This window comes from Aquarana catesbeiana, linkage group LG11 (genome assembly GCF_042186555.1).
Source record: "Aquarana catesbeiana isolate 2022-GZ linkage group LG11, ASM4218655v1, whole genome shotgun sequence".
Taxonomy (NCBI): Eukaryota; Metazoa; Chordata; class Amphibia; order Anura; family Ranidae; genus Aquarana; species Aquarana catesbeiana.
The window spans coordinates 219,087,766-219,107,111 of NC_133334.1; the positions used below are offsets into that span (position 1 = coordinate 219,087,766).

General features: G+C 44.7%; 1 protein-coding gene across 2 annotated transcripts in view; it reads left to right on the top strand.

Moving 5' to 3' along the window:
• Window positions 1-19,346, top strand: part of BSCL2 (BSCL2 lipid droplet biogenesis associated, seipin) — a 77,971-nt gene that overhangs the window by 21,897 nt on the left and 36,728 nt on the right. For both annotated transcript variants that reach the window (XM_073605335.1, XM_073605336.1), the window contains exons 3-4: window positions 9,086-9,167; window positions 11,525-11,668. In XM_073605335.1, coding sequence (XP_073461436.1) covers window positions 9,086-9,167; window positions 11,525-11,668 — 226 coding nt within the window. The remainder of the gene's footprint in view (window positions 1-9,085; window positions 9,168-11,524; window positions 11,669-19,346) is intronic.

Here is a 19,346-nt window from a genome sequence, read left to right on the forward strand (position 1 = left end):
ATCCTCCCGCAAAAGGCAGGAGCAAATTGCTCCTCCACCCACTGCTGCCCCCACGCTTCGGCATATATGCTGAAGTATGTAACTGTGGTGGTGAAATCACCTCCGACAGCGCTGGAGTCACGGCTTTATATATCGTGGGAGCAAACGCTGTTGCTGTCAAGATAAATAAATCCGCGCTGCAACTGAATGGCGTACCTGCTAAGCAAATGATGGTTAACAAAAAAACAAAGTAACATTACAGTATAACAGTAATACTTACCATACCTGCAAAGCAAATACAAAAAAAACCATAGTAAAAAATAAAACATTTAACGCAACCTGTGCCTACCTAAAATATATATATGCCGAAGCATGGGGGCATCCTCCCACAAAAGGCAGGAGCAAATTGCTCCTCCACCCACTGCTGCCCCCACGCTTCGGCATATATGCTGAAGTATGTAACTGTGGTGGTGAAATCACCTCCGACAGCGCTGGAGTCACGGCTTTATATATCGTGGGAGCAAACGCTGTTGCTGTCAAGATAAATAAATCCGCTCTGCAGCTGAATGGCGTACCTGAAAACAAAAAAGTGGTTAACAATAAAAAAACAAAGTATAAAAAACATTGCAGTATAGAATGCAGAACAATAGAGAGAGAATAGAGAGAGAGAACAATAAAACGACAACTATTTTTGGTTTTTTTTATTTTATATTTTTTTTTGTATTTTTATTTTTGTATTTTTTTTTTTATTTTTTTTTTTTTTAACACTTTTTTTAGTAACTTTAACTTTTAACTGTAACTGTACCAGGTTTGGGTCTCTCAAAATGCGATGGCATCTTGGGAGACCCTGTGTTAGTGTGCCTAGTCTGTGCCGTGCTGAACCCTACGCTAATACTCCACTAGTGTATGGTAGCGTTCAAAACATTCACCAATGCATAGACCAGGATTGTCAGGACAGGAGGGACAATAATACCGGGTGTCACGCCTAAATCCGCGCTTGCTGCAGACACGACATCTTTTTTGGGGGGCTCGTTGGGTAGGGGTACTCTGGAGGACATAAGGAAAATGCCTCCCATGCAGCCGGCTTACTGCATCTGGTTGGGGAAGGTGAGGTGGAGCACCGTCTGGATACAGAAGGGCTCTGACGATCTCTTCCTGGAATTTAAGGAAGGATCCAGTCCGTCCTGAAGCTCTGTATAGCACATGAGCATTCAGCAAAGCCAATTGAAATAAATAAACAGACACTTTTTTGTACCAGCGTCTGGCCTTACGGGCAATTAGGTACGGCGCCAACAACTGGTCGTTGAGGTCCACCCCTCCCATATTAAGGTTGTATTCGTGGACACAGAGGGGTTTCTCCACAACACCAGTCGCCGTAGTAATTTGGGTCGTCGTGTCTGCATGAAGGGAGGTAAGAACGAAAACATTCTTATTGTCCCTCCACTTCATAGCGAGCAAATTATTATACTTCAAGCAGGCTCTCTCCCCCAGCCTAAGACGGGACTCTACAAGCCGCTGGGGAAAGCCCCGGCGATTAGGTCGCACGGTGCCACATGCTCCAATCTGATGATCAAACAAGTGACTAAAAAGTGGCACGCTCGTATAATAATTGTCCACGTACAAGTGGTACCCCTTTCCGAATAAGGGTGACACCAAGTCCCACACTATCTTGCCAGCGCTTCCTATGTAGTCAGGGCAGTTGATCGGCTCTACGTGACTATCTTTGCCCTCGTAAACCATAAATCTACATGTATAGCCTGTGGCCCTGTCACAGAGCTTATACATCTTGACCCCGTATCTGGCACGCTTGCTGGGAAGGTACTGTTTGAAGGACAAGCGGCCAGAAAACTTAATCAGGGACTCATCAACGCAGACAACTTGATGGGGGGTAAACAAGTCTGCAAAACGTTGGTTGAAGTGGTTTACGAGGGGCCGAATTTTGTAGAGCCGATCGTATGCAGGGTCTCCACGAGGACGACAGAGTTCATTGTCGTTGAAGTGCATGAACCGCAAAATCTGCTCGTATCGTGCCCTGGCCATGGAGGCAGAGAACACGGGCATATGGTGAATTGGGTCAGTGGACCAATATGACCGCAACTCACTCTTTTTGGTTATGCCCATGAGGAGGGAAAGGCCCAGAAAGATCTTAAATTCGGAGACCGTAATTGGTCTCCAATCTCTGGCAAGGGAGGACTGGGGAATAGTGGCGATGTGTTGACCAGCGTACAAATTGCTTTGGTCCACAATAGATCTATAGAGATCTTCGGTGAAAAACAGCGAATAAAAATCCAGTGGCGTAAAGTCAACTGTTTCCACCTGAATTCCGGGTTGGCCAGTGAAAGGGGGAAGTACGGGTGCTGCAGAAGTGGTGGGTTCCCAATTCGGATTGGCGAATGCAGCAGGAAGGGCACTATGGGCACGACGGGCCTGTGTTCGTCTTCTTGGTGGCAGCGGGACGCTACTTGTGCTTGCCACCTCGCCAGCTTGAACTGCACTTATGGGACTCGCCACGTCACCACGTGATACTGCAGTGCTGGATGTACGACCAGGGTGTACTAGGCCGCTGGTGCTTGCCAGTTCACCAGAAGGAGTAGCGGCACTAGTACCTCTCTGCTCCATACGAGAGCCCTGCGGTTCTTGCACTTCAAGGACAGAAGAAGTTCGGGGTCTGGTACGCCTGACCCTAGCAGGGACCACAACTCCGTCGTCAGAGCTATCTGTCATGGAGCCGCTGTCCTCTACAGGTTCGTATTCTGAGCCTGAACTTGACAGATGAGTGACTTCCTCTTCACTATCTGTCATACTCAGAATCCTGTAGGCCTCTTCACTAGTGTACCTTCGATTTGCCATTTTGGCCTCTAAATTTAGGGGTACACTAGTGAGACTCACAGGCAAAAAAGCTCCTGACTGTTAGCGACTGATTCAAAACGCTACCAAAAAACTGTTAGCGATCGCAGGGATCAGGCCTGACTCTGCGAACGCTGCAGTTATGTGTGCTTAGTGTTTTGTAAGTGACAGTTATCGATCGATACTGCACTTGGGTGGGCTGGGCTGGGCTGGGCCGAAGAGCAAAACGCAGGTGCTAGCAGGTATCTGGGCTGATCCCGCTAACACTGCGTTTCAGGGAACCCTAAACTGCTGGGGAGTATAGATCTGATCGGATCAGATATCGATCCGTTCAGATACTATAGCACTAAGGGAGGTGTATGCTGCGTGCGTGGGTTTTAGCGGTACTGGCGCTAACCTGACGCTGCCTGGGGCGACGCAGACCTTATCAGATCCTAAAAACTTAACTTATATCACCGCCGGGCAATTAGGGGGTTAAACCTTTATAAGGTAATAAACGGCGGGTGCCCTAAAACTATAATAAACTATAATAAACTGTAATAAACTACAAAAAACAAACTAGCTAACCAGCGTCACCCGTAACACTTATACGGTGATCGCTGGTGAAAGGGTTAACTAGGGGGCAATCAAGGGGTTAAAACCTTTAGCAGGTAGTATATGGGGGTCCCTGTCGCTATAAAACACTGACAGCGAACCTATATACTTACCTCCCTAACTAGCGTCACCTGTGTCACTAATACAGCGATCAGAAAAACGATCGCTTAGCGACACTGGCGACGGGGGGTAATCAAGGGGTTAACTTTTATTAGGGGGGGGTTAGGGACCTAAAGGGGGCTAACCTAACTGCCCTAACACTTGTAACTGACACAAACTGACACCAATGCAAAAAAAAAAAAAAACTGCTATTGGTGACAGAGTGACAGGGGGTACAGGGGGGTGATCGGGGGGTGATCGGGGGGTGACAGGGGGGTGAAATGTGTGCCTGCGTGTTCTACTGTAAGTGTAGTGTTGGTGCACTTACTTGGATGTCTTCTCTCCTCTGCGTCGGATCAAAAAGACCGACTCGAGGAGAGATGACATCACTTCCTTTCCCTCTGTTTACATTACAGAGGGAAAGGAAGCGTTTCCATTCGCTGGGAGCGATCGGGAGGGGGTGGCCAACAATGGATGGCCTCCCCCTCACCTCTCATCGCCCGCGAACAAGAGCCGACCGCCTATGGCACCGGGGGGGGGTCCGATCGGACCCCCCACCCGCGGGAGGCAGATCACGTACAGGTACGTGATTCTGCCTGCCCGTGCCATTCTGCCGCCGTATATATGCGTTAGGCGGTCGGCAAGTGGTTAAGGAACTCAGTCAAGTAATTGCCAGACCATTGTTCCTAATTTATACGAACAGTCTGCTTACTGGAATGGTACCAGCAGATTGGAGAAAAGCCAATGTAGCTCCAATATTTAAAAAAGGGCCAAGATGCACCCCTTGGAATTACAGATCAGTTAGCCTAACATCAATAGTATGCAAGCTCTTGGAGGGGATGTTAAGGAACTATATACAAGATTTTAGTAATGCAACTGTTATTAGCAGTAATCAGCATAGATTCATGAAGAATCGTTCTTTCCAAACCAGTCTATTAACCTTTCATGAGGAGGTGAGTTGCCATCTAGATAAAGGAAGGCCCGTAGACATGGTGTATCTGAATTTTGCAAAGGCATTTGATACAGTTCCCCACAAATGTTTACTGTACAAAATAAGGTCTGTGGGCATGGACCATAGGGTGAGTAAATGGGTTGAAACCTGGCTACAGGGGCAAGTTCAGAGGGTAGGGATAAATGGGAAATACTCGGAAGGGTCCGGGGTGAAACATGTGGTCCCACTGGGGTTCTGTCTTGGGGCCAATCCTATTTAGTTTATTCATAAACGACCTGGAGGATGGGATAAACAGCTCAATCATAGTATTTGCAGATAATGCTAAGCAGGGCAATAACTTCTCCGCAGGATGTGGAAACCTTGCAAGAAGGTTTGAACAAATTTAATGTGGTGAGCAACTACATGGCAAAAAAGGTTTAATGTAAAAAAATGTAAAATATTGCATTTGGGTGGCAAAAATATGAATGCAATCTACTTACTAGGGGGAGAACCTCATGGGGGAGTCTAGGATGGAAAAGGACCTTGAGGTCCTAGTAGATGATGACTCAGCAATGGCATGCAATGCCAAACTGCTGCAAGCAAAGCAAACAGAATATTGGCATGCGTTAAAAAGGGGATTAACTCCAGAGATAAAACGATAATTCTCCCACTCTACAAGACTTTGGTCCGGCCGCACCTGGAATATGCCGTCCAGTTCTGGGCACCAGTCCTCAGGAAGGAGAGAGTCCATAAAAGGGCAACAAAACTAATAAAGGGTCTGGAGGACATTGGTTATGAGATTACAAGCACTGAACTTGTTCTCTCTGGAGAAGAGACGCTTGAGAGGGGATATGAGTTCAATGTACAAAAATCGTACTGGTGACCCCACAATAGGAAGAAAACGTTTCCACGAGTGGGAATTTAAAAAGACACACTGCCATTCAATAAAATTAGAAGAGAAGCGGTTTAACCTTAACCACTTGCCGACCGCCGCACACAACTATACGTCGGCAGAATGACTTGTACAGGCAAATGGTCGTACCTGTACGTCCCTTTTGAATTTGCTACCTTGCAGGCGCACGCTGTTGGTCCTGCGAATGTGATGTTCGCCGGCGGCCCGTGATCGTGAGATGGAGAGGCAGAACGGGGAGATGTAAACAAGGCATTTCCCTGTTCTGCCTAGTGACATGACAGGGATCTACTGCTCCCTGTCTTTGGGAGCAGTGATCGCTGTCATGTCAGTGGTAACCCTCTCCCCCCCCCCCCACAGTTAGAATCACTCCCTAGGACACACTTAACCCCTTGATCGCCCCCTAGTGTTTAACCCCTTCCCTGCCAGTGTCATTTATACAGTAATCAGTGGCTATTTATAGCACTGATCGCTGTATAAATGACACTGGTCCCAAAATATTGCCAAAGTGTCCGATGTGTCCACCATAATGTCGCATGATATTGACATGATTATGTCCCCATAAAAAAATCGCAGATCGCCGCCATTACTAGTAAAAAAAAAAAAAAAAAAATTAATAAAAATGCCAGAATTCTATCCCTTTTTTTTGTAGACGCTATAACTTTTGTGCAAACCAATCAATGCACGCTTATTGCGTTGTGTGTTTTTTTTTTTTTTTTTTTTTAACCAAAAATATGTAGAAGAATAAATATCTGCCTAAACTGAGGAAAAAAATTGCTTTTTTTGGGGATATTTATTATAGCAAGAAGGAAAAAATATTGCTTTTTTTTTTTTTTTTCAAAATTGTTGCTTTTTTTTTTTTTTCTTTTGTTTATAGCGCAAAAAATAAAAACTGTAGAGGTGATCAAATACCACCAAAAGAAGGCTCTATTTGTGGGGGGAAAAAAGGATATCAGTTTGGTTTGGGTACAACTTCGCATGACCGCGCACTTGTCAGCTAAACTGACGCAGTGCCGAATCGCAAAAAAATCTCTGGTCAGGAAGGGGGTAAATCCTTCCGGGGCTGAAGTGGTTAAACTGCGTAGAGAGTTTTTTATTATGAGAGTGGTTAGGATGTGGAATTCTCTTCCACAAGCAGTGGTTTCAGCGGGGAGCATCGATAATTTCAAAAAACTATTAGATAAGCACCTGAACGACCACAACATACTGGGATATACAATGTAATACTAACAAAGTTTGTTACATTTGTTGTATTTTTTTAAATTTTCTTTTATTTTCACCTGGATATCTAGCCAGCAAGTCCGTTTTCCAACAGAATAAGCTGTCCTACAGGTGTAGTAGTTAGATGAATGAGACAAACAATTTACCACTGATAAAAGTACTTGCAATGATAATCATTTTATTCATGTGAAACCTGTATACCAAAAGGGTAAAAAAGAACCGTTCGCTGTAACTGCTTAGAAATTATTAGTTGAAGTTAGGATTTGTTGGTGTATTTAAATCTGCTAGTACATATAACACTACCCTTTCCCCGAGTGATAATACTGCTGTCCAAAGGTGTCTCTGTTGCTCCTTTAGCCACGCTGTAGGTACTACAATACAGAAGGTGTCTTACTGGCCAGATCACCAGGTGAAAATGGAAGGATAAGAACCTAAAAAAAAAATTGATGCAGCCACCACATCTAATGATTGCTAAACTGCAATATATTAAATTTTTGGTTTTGGGTTTTATACCGCTTTAAATTATCATTTGGATAGTTGCTTTCACAATATGCATTGTGATATTTAAAAATAAATAAATAAAAATAAATGAATGGCAATCTGCAAAGTTGATAATGAGAATTCAACTTTGAGATGCATACGGGAAATACAATATATCTGTATAGGGTTTGGTTTTTAATTCAGATACAAATGTAGCGCACATGCACATCTAATCCCTTTCGGCAGCAGACTGTGTAATCTGATTGTAAGGCACTTGTGGTATTCCCAAACACCCGCTGTAAGCTCTGTTATCACACACATTTCCTGTAGCATGTAAGTTTCAGCACAAGGCAGTTTTTCTTAGCCACCAGTCAGTATCAAACCTGCCCTGGATGTATGAATTTGATTGGCACAGTGATCCAATAGAGAAGAAGCAGACACATTGGTTTCATATAGGAGTTCTGTACAATCTGCTTGCAGTGGCTTATGGTAAATTGAGTGGGAGTTAGGTGTGTGTGTGTGTGGGTGTGTGTGTGTGTGGTTTGTTATATTAAAAAAAACAAACAAAAAAAACATGTCCTACTTACCTGCTCTGTGTAGTGGTTTTGCACAGAGCAGCCCAGATCCTCCTCTTTTCGGGTCCCTTGCTGACGCTCCTGGTCCCTCCCTCCTGTCGAGTGCCTTCACAGCAAGCAGCTTGCTATGGGGGCAACCAAGCCGAGCCGCTGCTCTGTGTGTCCATTCAGACATGGAGCCGTGGCTCGGCCCTGGCCCCTCTCTCCTCATTGGCTCACTGACTTTTATTGACAGCAGTGGGAGCCAATGGACCCTGCTGTCTGTCTTAGCCAATGAAGAGGGCGAGTCCTCCACAGCCGAGTCTCCCATGCAACATTGCTAGATTGAGATGGGGCTGCTTCACACAGGTTTTTTTTATCTTAATGCATTAAGATAAAAAAAACCTTCTGCCTTTGGAACCACTTGCCGCCTGCCCACTGTCAAATGATGGAGGAGCGGTGCGGCTCTCATTCTGGAACGGCCACTCCCACGCGCCCAAAGTGCGGCAATCGCGGCCGCACCATGTTGCTAGGACACGGCACGACCCCAAACTCTGTAAAGAGCCGCAGCTGCCACTCTTTAACCATGTGATTGGCTGTGACGAATCACAGCCGGTTGCATGTAAACACGGAGATGCCGGTAATCGTCGCTCCTCGCCTCACACTGACGGAGTGTGGCGAGGAGAACCGATCAGCAGCATCTCCTCGCAGGGGGACATCTACACATGTTTTCCCTGATTACAGTATAGAGCCAGAAATCGGTGCCCACAAGTGCCACCAATCAGTGCTCATTAGTGGTGCCAGTCAGTGCGGCATATAAGTGCCGCCTCATCAGTGCCGCCTATCAGTGCTGCCTCTTTACCGCACATCAGTGAAGGAGAAAAATTACTTATTTACAATATTTGCTGACAAACTAAGAAAAAATTCTCTTTTTTTTTCTAAATTTTCGGTCCTTTTTTACAAAAGACAAAAAAAAAAATACAGTAGTAATTAAATACCACCAATAGAGAGCTCCATTTTGAACTTGTATTGCAATATGCATGAACTGAAAATCCCTGTTTTTTTTTTTTTTTGTATTTATTTTTTTTATTGCAGTTTGCTAGAAAGGGAATATAGCAGTGTGCAGAGGGTTCATCTAGAATTTCTAGCCCTGAATTCCAAACAGTTGCTGTTTGCTGGACAGGATTCATAGTTCTCTGTCTGATTTCCCTTTTTCTGTCTGAAATTAAAGTGATTTTAAATGATCACCTTGTAAAACAACTCATTAGTTTAACCACTTCCCGCCCGGCCCATAGCAGATGACGGCCGGGCGGTGGTTCAGTTATCCTGACTGGGCGTCATGTTCCACATGGTTTGTATGTTCCTATCCAAAGATGACCACATATATTTTGTAACTTACCTTTTCAAATAAAACACAAATTCAATCAGGAAGCAGCTTTGTAATTACTCATGTATTTTTGCCTTCTTTAGCCCCAATTGTGACTCACCACCTGGAATCGTGTGCTCATTCCCAACAGCCAATGTGTCTCTTCTGAGAAACAATCGTGATCGGGTAAGAGTTACTGTCATATATTCCATAATGGCTATATTCACCTTAAATGCACAGAAAAAAAGAAAAAGCCGCGACCAACCCGTCTCCATGGGAGGCACCCGCCATATGATGCGTCCTCGCAGGTGACAGTTCTTTTATGACTGAGGGCGGGGCCGCACGGTGACGTTCCTGGGTGACCCCCCTGACGCACGGGGACTTCCCTATGGCTTTCCCAGGGCATCAGAGGGGGCGGGGCCTTTAAAATTAGCACTTTTCATTTCTCCTATAGACTTTTAAAGGGTGTTCTGCAGCTTTCGAATTTGCCGCAAACACCCCAAATTGTTCGCTATTCGGCGAACACCCGATGTTCAAGTCGAACTTGCGTTCGACTTAAACATCGGGCTCATCCCTAAGTGAGAGCAATAACTCTAAATTTAACACACCTGCTCCCCATTCACACCTGAGACCTTGTAATACTAACGAGTCACATGACACCGGGGAGGGGAATTTCACTTAGGGGTGAACTCACTTTTATTGTCAGCGGTTTAGACATTAATGGCTGTGTGAGATACTGTATAAACAAGGCCTAAGGCTTCGTTCACGTTGGTCATACTACAGTGAGGCTGTGTTTAGCTGCACAGGTGTTCTCCACATCCCCCATACAGGCTGTCCCTTTTATGTCAATTAGGACACACCAGCTGCATAGGAATGCATAGGTGTTCCGTGCATTCCTGTGCAGGCAGAGTCCCTTCCATATCAATTGGGATGCAGTGGCTGCATTGACACAGCCACTGTTCCCAACTTGACACCCATGTGGGTGCATGTCCCTGAATTCACACTGTCTGCATTTGGGGCCACGCACCTACCATAAAAGATGTCAGGGCTAGGATTTAGCAGGAATTTTGTAAAAATTGCTGTTTGTGTCAGCTAGTACTGATTTTAGTGTATTTTTAGCAAACATATTGTTTTAAAAAACATTTGCTCAAATATGATAAGGCCTTATCAGTAGCATTCTTTTTATTCTACTGGTCATGTTTTTTCTGAAAATATATGGTTTGGTGGGGGGGGGTCTTTTACAAACTCTGAAAGCTGTCAGTGAAAAATTAAAATCTCCAGATTTTTTCAGAAATTTGGATATTTACATTTTTGCGTATGTTTGTTTGATTTTTCACCATTTTGCAAAAAAAATGAAATTTAAAATGTACTAATATTTTGTTATTTAACCACTTCCCACCCGGCCTATAGCAGAATGAGGACCGGGCGGTGGTTCTGTTATCCTGACTGGGTGTCATATTACGTCCAGCAGGATAACTGCCAGCGCGCACCCCGCAGCGATCCTTGTTGCAGCGTGTCAGTCTGACACACTGCTACACCGATTTTGGTAAAGAGCCTCTGACGGAGGCTCTTTACCACGTGATCAGCCGTAAACAGGGAGAGCCGTTGATCGGCTTTTCCTCACTCGCGTCTGTCAGAAGCGAGTAGAGGAGAGCCGATTGGCTGCTCTCCTGACCAGGGGGTCTGTGCCAATTGTTTATCGGGGATGCCGCCAGACCACCAGGGATGCCCACAAAGGTACCCCAAAAGGTATGCCACCCTGGACCACCAGGCAAATGGCAATCAATGCCCATCAGTGCTGCATATCAGTGCCACCTCATTGGTGCCGCCTTATCAGTGCCCATCAGTGAAGGAGAGAACTTACTTACAAAATTTTATAACAAACAAAAGAAAAGCTTATTTTTTTCAAAATTTTCGGTCTTTTTTTTTTTTGTTTAGCAAAAAAAAAAAAAACGCAGAGGTGATCAAATGCCACCAAAAGAAAGCTCTATTTGTGGGACCAAAATTATAAGTTTTGTTTGGGTACAGTGTTGTATGACCACGCAATTCAGTTAAACAGCGACAGCGCTGAAAGCTGAAAATTGGCTTGGGCAGGAAGGGGGGTAAGTGCCTGGTATTGAAAGGGTTAATAACTCCATACAGGTTAAGCTTTTATATTTAGCAGGCATTTTGTAAAATGTGTGATGTTTATCTGCTAATGATGATTATATTCTATTTGTAGTGAAAAGATTGTTTTGATAAAGATTTGCGCAATTATTGTGGGGCCTTAAAAATCTGTAGTGCCTTTTTATTCTACAGGTCATGTGCTTTCAGAAAATATATGGTTTGGGGGTCTTTTTTACAAACTCTGAAAGCTGTAGGGGAAAAATAAAAAACATTGGAAAAATTGCAAAAATGGTCCAGCCAACTGAGTTTTAAAAGTTGAGCACAGGGCCTGGCAGCGAAAGGATTAAGCTGGTATACATGTAATATTATGGAGTATATGGTTATATTATATAGAGGATATTAACAGGCTTTTTTTTTTTTTCTCCCCCTACTCGTAGGTGCTGATGTATGGACAGCCTTACCGCATTACTCTGGAGCTCCAGGTCCCGGAGTCATCTGTTAATCAGGATCTTGGGATGTTCATGATCTCTATATCATGTTACACTCGAGGGGGGAAACAGATTGCCTACACTGCTCGATCAGTGAGTCACTGTCCAGTTGCTTTCTTTCCATAAGCACATTTTATAAATGTTTTTATTTCAACTAGTGTGTGTCATAGTGGTAAAGTCACAGATATAGGCACAGTGAGCTTACGTGCCTTAGGTAAATTATGGGAGAAGGGATTGTGTTGTCAAACTGCAGTTGACTGGTGTCCTACTGGCTGTTCCAAATGTTCCTCCTGTGACCCTGAAGCAATGGACTGTAAAACAAGTGTCAAGGCAGATATTGGGACTGTTGTACGGTGCGGTGACTTTGCATACGTTGCCTGTAGAAAAAAAATATGGCCTGCTGTTGCTCCGCTGAGATTCCAATTGGTTAAGAGTAGCTAGGGTGTCATAAGTTGGATTAAATGCCAATGTGTAACTCTTGCTTTTACCTGAGTTGGCCACAGCAAGTACAAAAACGTAATTATTATTTTAAAGCTGAATTCCGGGATAAGCAAATGTTGTCTAAACGTATTAGTCATATGTATTCTTAAATCTTGGTGTCCTTTATGAATTTTTTTCAGATCTGTGCTGAAATCCAATGTGAAACGTTACCTTTGTGCAGGAGCTTCCTGTAATAAAGACCAGTCACTGCTGCTCTGTCCCCTTGTGCAGGGTTACTGGTCTTGTGTCTGCCTTTCCCCCCTACCCCCATTTAGTTTTCTGCAGATTGTGTGTAGTGGTTATTGTGATGATAATGCAATATGGGCACCCCCCAAACTATATAATAAGACACAGGGCAGCCATGTTGTACAGAATTCATAAGACAGTCATGACATTTTGTAGAATAGGAGACCCATAATAGCAGTGATCACTTTTCCATAATCCCAGGAGGGCATCTTATAAATTAACAAATGTTTAGTGGCATTTCAAACACCCTTACAGGGCTAGTGCAAGTATATTTGACACCCTAAGCTAAACCTCACTTTGCCACCCCTTCCCTGAGTTCAGATTTCTGATTATGCAGTGCAGTCTCCGGTCATCACTGACATATCCAGATCTATGACAACCATCACTACACAGATGTAACAGGTACACTTATCCTTGATTCACGCTATAAATTGCATGTATTTCACATGAGATTCAGTGTGGTGTGATTTGAGCCCATTCATTTTGAAAGATTTGAGGTCTCATTAACATTGCACCGACACCCACTGTAGATTGTAAGGGCAATGCAATTTAAATGCGGTGCAGTAAATACACATGGATGGTGGGTTTCCTGCACCTTGTTCTAGTGTGAACTGGGGCTAAGAGTCTGGTGTGTGAGGGTCAGGTCTGTCTATGCCAGCAATCACCAGGCAGGATGGACTGGACAGATCCCTGGACCCCTCATCTCTGTGTACTCCAGGCCTGGCCAGTGATCGGGGATGGTAGATCAGAGATGGCTGATGGCTGTACAAAATCGTAGAGGATTTCCTCCTTTAAAAAGCGTAGAAGCAATAAAGAATTGCTGCTTCTAATGAGTTACCTTGTGAGATGTAGCATAAATGGACCACAATGCAAAAATATAATACATTTATTGAAATCCATCTAAAAAACAATGTGTCACAATGACTATTAAGAATAAATATTAAATCTTCTACACCACCAACACTCAAGACAGCGTCGTCTTAACACATGAGCCACTAAAAAAAGTCAGTGCAGCACACTCATTGTATGCAGGGTAGGGGTGTCATATCCAGATAGACTACCCACCTAACCCTACAGTCACTGAGATGACCAATTGTATTTATACCTTCCGGAAGGAATTTGAAGTGGATGCAGTGGATCCATGATCTCAGTCTGTGTTTGGTAGCAAAGCGCACAATGCAAAGTTGCAAGCAGTGTAAAGTGCACACACAACTCCTCTAATATTAGAAAAGGGTGCAGCAAGCAGCATAGGTCTGTCAACCAGTGCGGGACAGTAATACTGTACTATATTTGACACGTGTAGAGTGCAGTTCAGTCAGTATCAGATGATGCTATGAGAAATTCTACCATCACTCTGGTTGTGTCTCACCCAACCTGTGTGGATCTGCATGCCCACCGGGCCTCTGAAGCAGTGACAGGACATCCGTCACAAAGCTGCAGTCTGCTTCTTAATCTCATTACACAGGCCGTCAGGATTTTCCCCTCCTCTCTGCACCCCTGTGTCCACCTGCTTTCTCCCTGTGCAGTCTGGGCATCTGTTTTCCCTGGTCCCGAAAGTCCCCCTCTCTGTATGTGCAGATCCCTAGTGTCATGGTTCCCGACTCAGACCCTGTACACATGGTTTGCCCTCTGGTGACGTGTTTGTCAGCAACCTTTTTCTGACTGGGCTGCAACACCAGGCGGGACATGTTGCCTTTTCTCCAGGCTACACTACAGGTGCCAGCGGCCTCACCAGGAGGAGAACAGTTCTGAGGAGAAACAGCAGGGATCTCGGATTGCCCATGGGGAAGAAGGGAGGAGGGGTTTTGTCCTGGCTCTCTCCCCTCCTGTTCTCGCTGGGGCTGAACAGTTGTCTGAAGACACACACACATACTAAAGGGAGGTTGGGGATGAAGTAGCTTACCAGCTGGATAATGTTAGCAGTATTCTGGCATGATAGCACTCTGATCCTGCAGAGTGTCCGCACAGCCGAGGCTGAAAGCTTTGAGACCTGGACATTGCTGGAAAGGCTGAGGGAGGGGGGAAAAAGAGGGGGTTGCGGGGGGAGGGGTTAAAGGGCAAAACACTGGCCGCGATAGAGGTGGTGCGCTTACTTAACCTGCCAGTGCGGCGCCCCCGACTGATATACACTTTAGGCCGGCGCCTACCTTGCCTATAGGTAGTGCCGGCCCTGCATCCTTATCAGTACATTGATAGGATTAGAAGAACCTAAGACAATACACATCTCAGTCTTGCTCTAATGACCATCAAAAAACCTTCAAGCTCTCAGGCTTGTTTAAGTAGAATCTTAACAGATATCCGCCCTAGTAGAGCTGCACGACTAATCGCAGAGAATCTTTATCGTGATTCTCCGCCCGCTGCGTTCGCAACTCGTGATTTGTGCGATTCTGACCATAAATTTGAATGTTGTGAGCTGCAAAGCTCCCTCTCCCTCTCTCCCTCTCTCCCTCGATCAACTAATTAGAAGCATTTTAAACCCAAACACCAACTATCCTAGGAGGTACTGGAGGCAGATTGGGCCCGTAAGAGAAATAACACCCAATATATACAGTATCTCACAAAAGTGAATACACCCCTCACATTTCTGTAAATATTTTATTATATCTTTTCATGTGATGACACTGCTACAATGTAAAGTAGTGAGTGTATAGCTTGTATAACTGTGTCAATCTGCTGTCCTCTCAAAATAAAACACATAGTCCTTAATGTCTAAACCGCTGGCAACAAAAGTGAGTACACCCCTAAGTGAAAATGTCCAAATTGGGCACAATTTGCCATTTTCCCTCCCCGGTGTCATGTGACTCGTTGGTGTTACAAGGTCTCGGGTGTGTTAAATTTGGTGGTTTTGCTCTCACTCTCTCATACTGATCACTGGAAGTTCAACATAGCACCTCATGGGAAAGAACTCTGAGGATCTGAAAAAAAGAACTGTTGCTCTACATAAAGATGGCCTAGGCTATACAAAGATTGCCAAGATCCAGAAACTGAGCTGCAGCACGGTGGCCAAGACCATTCAGCGGTTTAACCACTTGCCGACCAGCCGCCATCATACTGTGGCAGGTCGGCTCTCCTGCGCAAACCGCCGTAGGTGTACTTTAGTCTTTGCACAGGAGATAGCAGGCCTGCGGGTCCGGCGGACTCTGTCAGCCGGCGACCCGCGATCGTGGTGTACAGAGGCAGAACGGGGAACTGCCTTTGTAAACAAAGCGATTCCCCATTCTACCAGATGAGATCTTCTGTTCCCAGTGATCGGGAACAGCGATCTGTCATGTCCTTGGTAGCCCCCCCCCCCTAAAGTTAGAACACATCCAGGGTACACACTTAACCCCTTGATCGCCCCTAGTGTTAACCCCTTCCCTGCCAGTGTCATTTTCACATTGATCAGTGCATTTTTATAGCACTGATCAATGTAATGTCGCTGGTCATTTGGGGTCAGATTTGTCTGCCGCAGTCCAGCTAAAAATCGCAGATTGCCGCCATTACCAATAAAAACTATAAAAAAACAAAAAAAATGTAAAAATCCCTAAATCTATGCCATAGTTTGTAGACTCAATAACTTTTGCGCAAACCAATCAATATACGCCTATTGGGATTATATTTTTTGACAAAAAAAAAAAAAAAAAAAAAAATGTAGAATACAGTTGTGCTCATACGTTTACTTACCCTGGCTGAATTTGATTTCTTGGTCATTTTTTCAGAGAATATGAATGATAACACAAACGTTTCTTTCATGGTTAGTGTTTGGCTGATGCCATTTATTATCATTCAACTGTGTTTACTCATTTTAAATCATAATGACAACAGAAGCTACCCAAATGACCCTGATCAAAAGTTTACATACCCTTGTGATTTTGGCCTGATAACATGCACACAAGTTGACACAAAGGGGTTTGAATGGCTATTAAAAGTAACCATCCTCACCTGTGATCTGTTTGCTTGTAATTAGAGGGTGTGTGTGTGTGTGTATGTATGTATGTATGTGTATGTGTGTATATGTATATATATATTTCTGGACTCCTGACAGACCCTTGCATCTTTCATCCAGTGCTACACTGATGTTTCTATATTCTGAGTCATGAGGAAAGCAAAAGAATTGTCAAAGGATCTGTGGGAAAAGGTAGCTGAACTGTATAAAACAGGAAAGGGATATAAAAAGATATCCAAGGAATTGAGAATGCCAATCAGCAGTGTTCAAACTCAAATCAAGAAGTGGAAAATGAGGGGTTCTGTTAAAACTAGACCACGGTCAGGTAGACCAGACCAACTAAAATTTCAGCCACAACTGCCAGAAAAATTGTTCAGGATGCAAAGAAAAACCCACAAATAACTTCAGGTGAAATACAGGACTCTCTCTGAAAACATGTGGTGTGGCTGTTTCAAGATTCACAATAAGGAGGCACTTGAAGAAAGATGGGCTGCATGGTCAAGTCGCCAGAAGAAAGCCATCGCTACGCAAATGCCACAAAGTATCCCTCTTTCAATACGCCAAACAGTACAGAGACAAGCCTCACACCTTCTGGCACAAAGCCATTTGTAGTGATGAGACCAAAATTGAGCTTTTTGGCCACAACTATAAACCCCACATTTGGAGAGGAGTCAACAAGGCCTATGATGAAAGGTACACCATTCCTACTATGAAACATGGAGGTGGATCGCTGATGTTTTGGTGATGTGTGAGCTACAAAGGCACAGAAAACTTGGTCAAAATTGATGGCAAGATGAATGCAGTATGTTATCAAAAACTCCTGGAGGAACATTTACATTCATCAGCCAGGAAGCTGCGCATAGGACGGACTTGGACAGTCCAACATGACAATGATCCAAAACACAAGGCCAAGTCGACCTGTCATTGGCTACAGCAGAATAAAGTGAAGGTTCTGGAGTGGCCATCTCAGTCTCCTGACCTCAATATCATTGAGCCACTCTGGGGAGATCTCAAACGTGCAGTTCATGCAAGACAGCCCAAGAATTTACAGGAACTGGAGGCTTTTTGCCAGAAGCAATGGCCAGCTTTACCATCTGAGAAGATAAAGAGCCTCATCCACAAATACAACAAAAGACTTCAAGCTGTCATTGATGTTAAAGGGGGCAATACACTGTATTAAGAACTGGGGTATGTAAACTTTTGATCAGGGTTATTTGGGTAGTTTTTGTTGTCCTGATTTAAAGGGTAAACACAGTTGACTGATAATAAATGGCTTCAGCCAAACACTAACCATGAGTGAAAAAGTTTCTTTTTCATACATCATGGGGGGGGGGGGGGGCGCGAAGGGAAAGGAAAGACAGATTCTGGTGGTAGGGAACTCAATTCTTAGGACAGAGGGGGCAATCTGTAACAAAGACCTGAAGCACCAAACTGTATATTGTCTACCGGGCGCTCGGGTTCTGCACATTACGGAACTGGTGGACAGATTACTGGGAGAAGCAGGGGAAGACCCGTCTGTCATGGTGCACGTTGGCACCAATGACCAAGTCAGAGGCAGATGGGGTGTCCTAAAGATTTTAGGGACTTGGGAGCTAAATTGAGGAAAAGGACCTCCAAAGTAGTATTCTCAGAAATACTACCGGTACATTGAGCCACACCAGAAAGGCAGAGGGAGATTAGGGAAGTAAACAAGTAGCTGAAGAGCTGGTATACTAAGGAAAGGTTTGGGTTCCTGGAGGACTGGGCCGACTTCTCAGTCGATCGCCAGTACTATAGAAGGGACGGACTGCACCTAAATGAGGAGGGTGCAGATCAGCTGGGAGTAAAGAGAGCCAAAAAGTTAGAGGGGTTTTTAAACTAGGCGACGGGTAGAGTGCCTAGAGGTAGAGATAGTCAGCGCGGAACATATTCCAGAGTGTAGTATTGGGGGCATTAGTGGTAGGTTGACTAAAGCACATAAACCCCAAGGTAAGTATAATAAGTCCTAGTTGCAATCTTGGAACACCCAATAAGAGGATAGTATGGGACCGGTCTAAACTACGTGGCATGTTTACCAATGCCAGAAGCCTGGCGGACAAGATGGGTGAACTAGAGATACTGTTGTACAAGGAGGATTTGGATTTTGTGGGAATTTCAGAGACCTGGTTCAACAGCTCTCATGATTGGCTGGCTACCATTCAAGGGTATATCCTTTATCGCAAGGATACAGAGGGTAAAAAAGGGAGGGGTATGCCTAAATATCAAGAATAATGTACAAGTGAATGTGAGAGATGACCACTAAGGGAGCTAAGGAGGAGGTGGAATCAGGGTTGTTGCAAGAATTTTTGACATCCTAGGCGAAACCTCATTTTGCCGCCCCCATTGGCGCCACCCATGATTCATCCCCCTTTGCCCTGCCCATGTGACAGAAGGCGCCGCTATACAGGAAGCAATTGGCTCTGCTTCCTCTATCGCTGGCTCTAGTGCTGCGCTGCACCTCTAATTACACTACCGGTCGGACTGAGTTAGTTACATACTGCAGCCTGCAGAGCATGCAGACACGGAGGGAAACCAGCAGCCGGGCGCCCCTAAGCAGCAGTGCGTCCTAGGCGGCTGCCTAGTTTGCCTAGTGGTAGCACCGGCCCTGGGTGGAATCCTTATGGGTAGAGCTCCAAAGGGATGAAGCTAAGGGGAAAATATTACTGGGAGTATGCTATATACCCCCTAACCTGAGAGAGTAGGGGGAGACGGATCACCTATTACAAGTTGGATTAGCAGCAAGGATGGGAAGTGTTAATATAATGGGGGATTTTAATTATCCAGACATAGACGAATGTGTGGTTCCCTCCGCCCAGTCTAAGACTCGCCAGTTCCTAAATGTCTTGTAGGACAATTTCATGGTTCAGATGATAGATGCACCAACTGTAAATAAAGCTTTACTGGATCTTCTGATTACCAACAATACAGACCTACAGACGGATGTGGAAATATGGGGCAATTTAGGAAACGGCGATCACAGGTCAATTGGCTTCAGTATCAATCACACAAATAGAAAACATAAGGGGAATACAAAGACACTGGATTTCAAAAGAGCCAACTTCACTAAACTACGAACCTTGTTAGTAGGCATGAATTGGGATA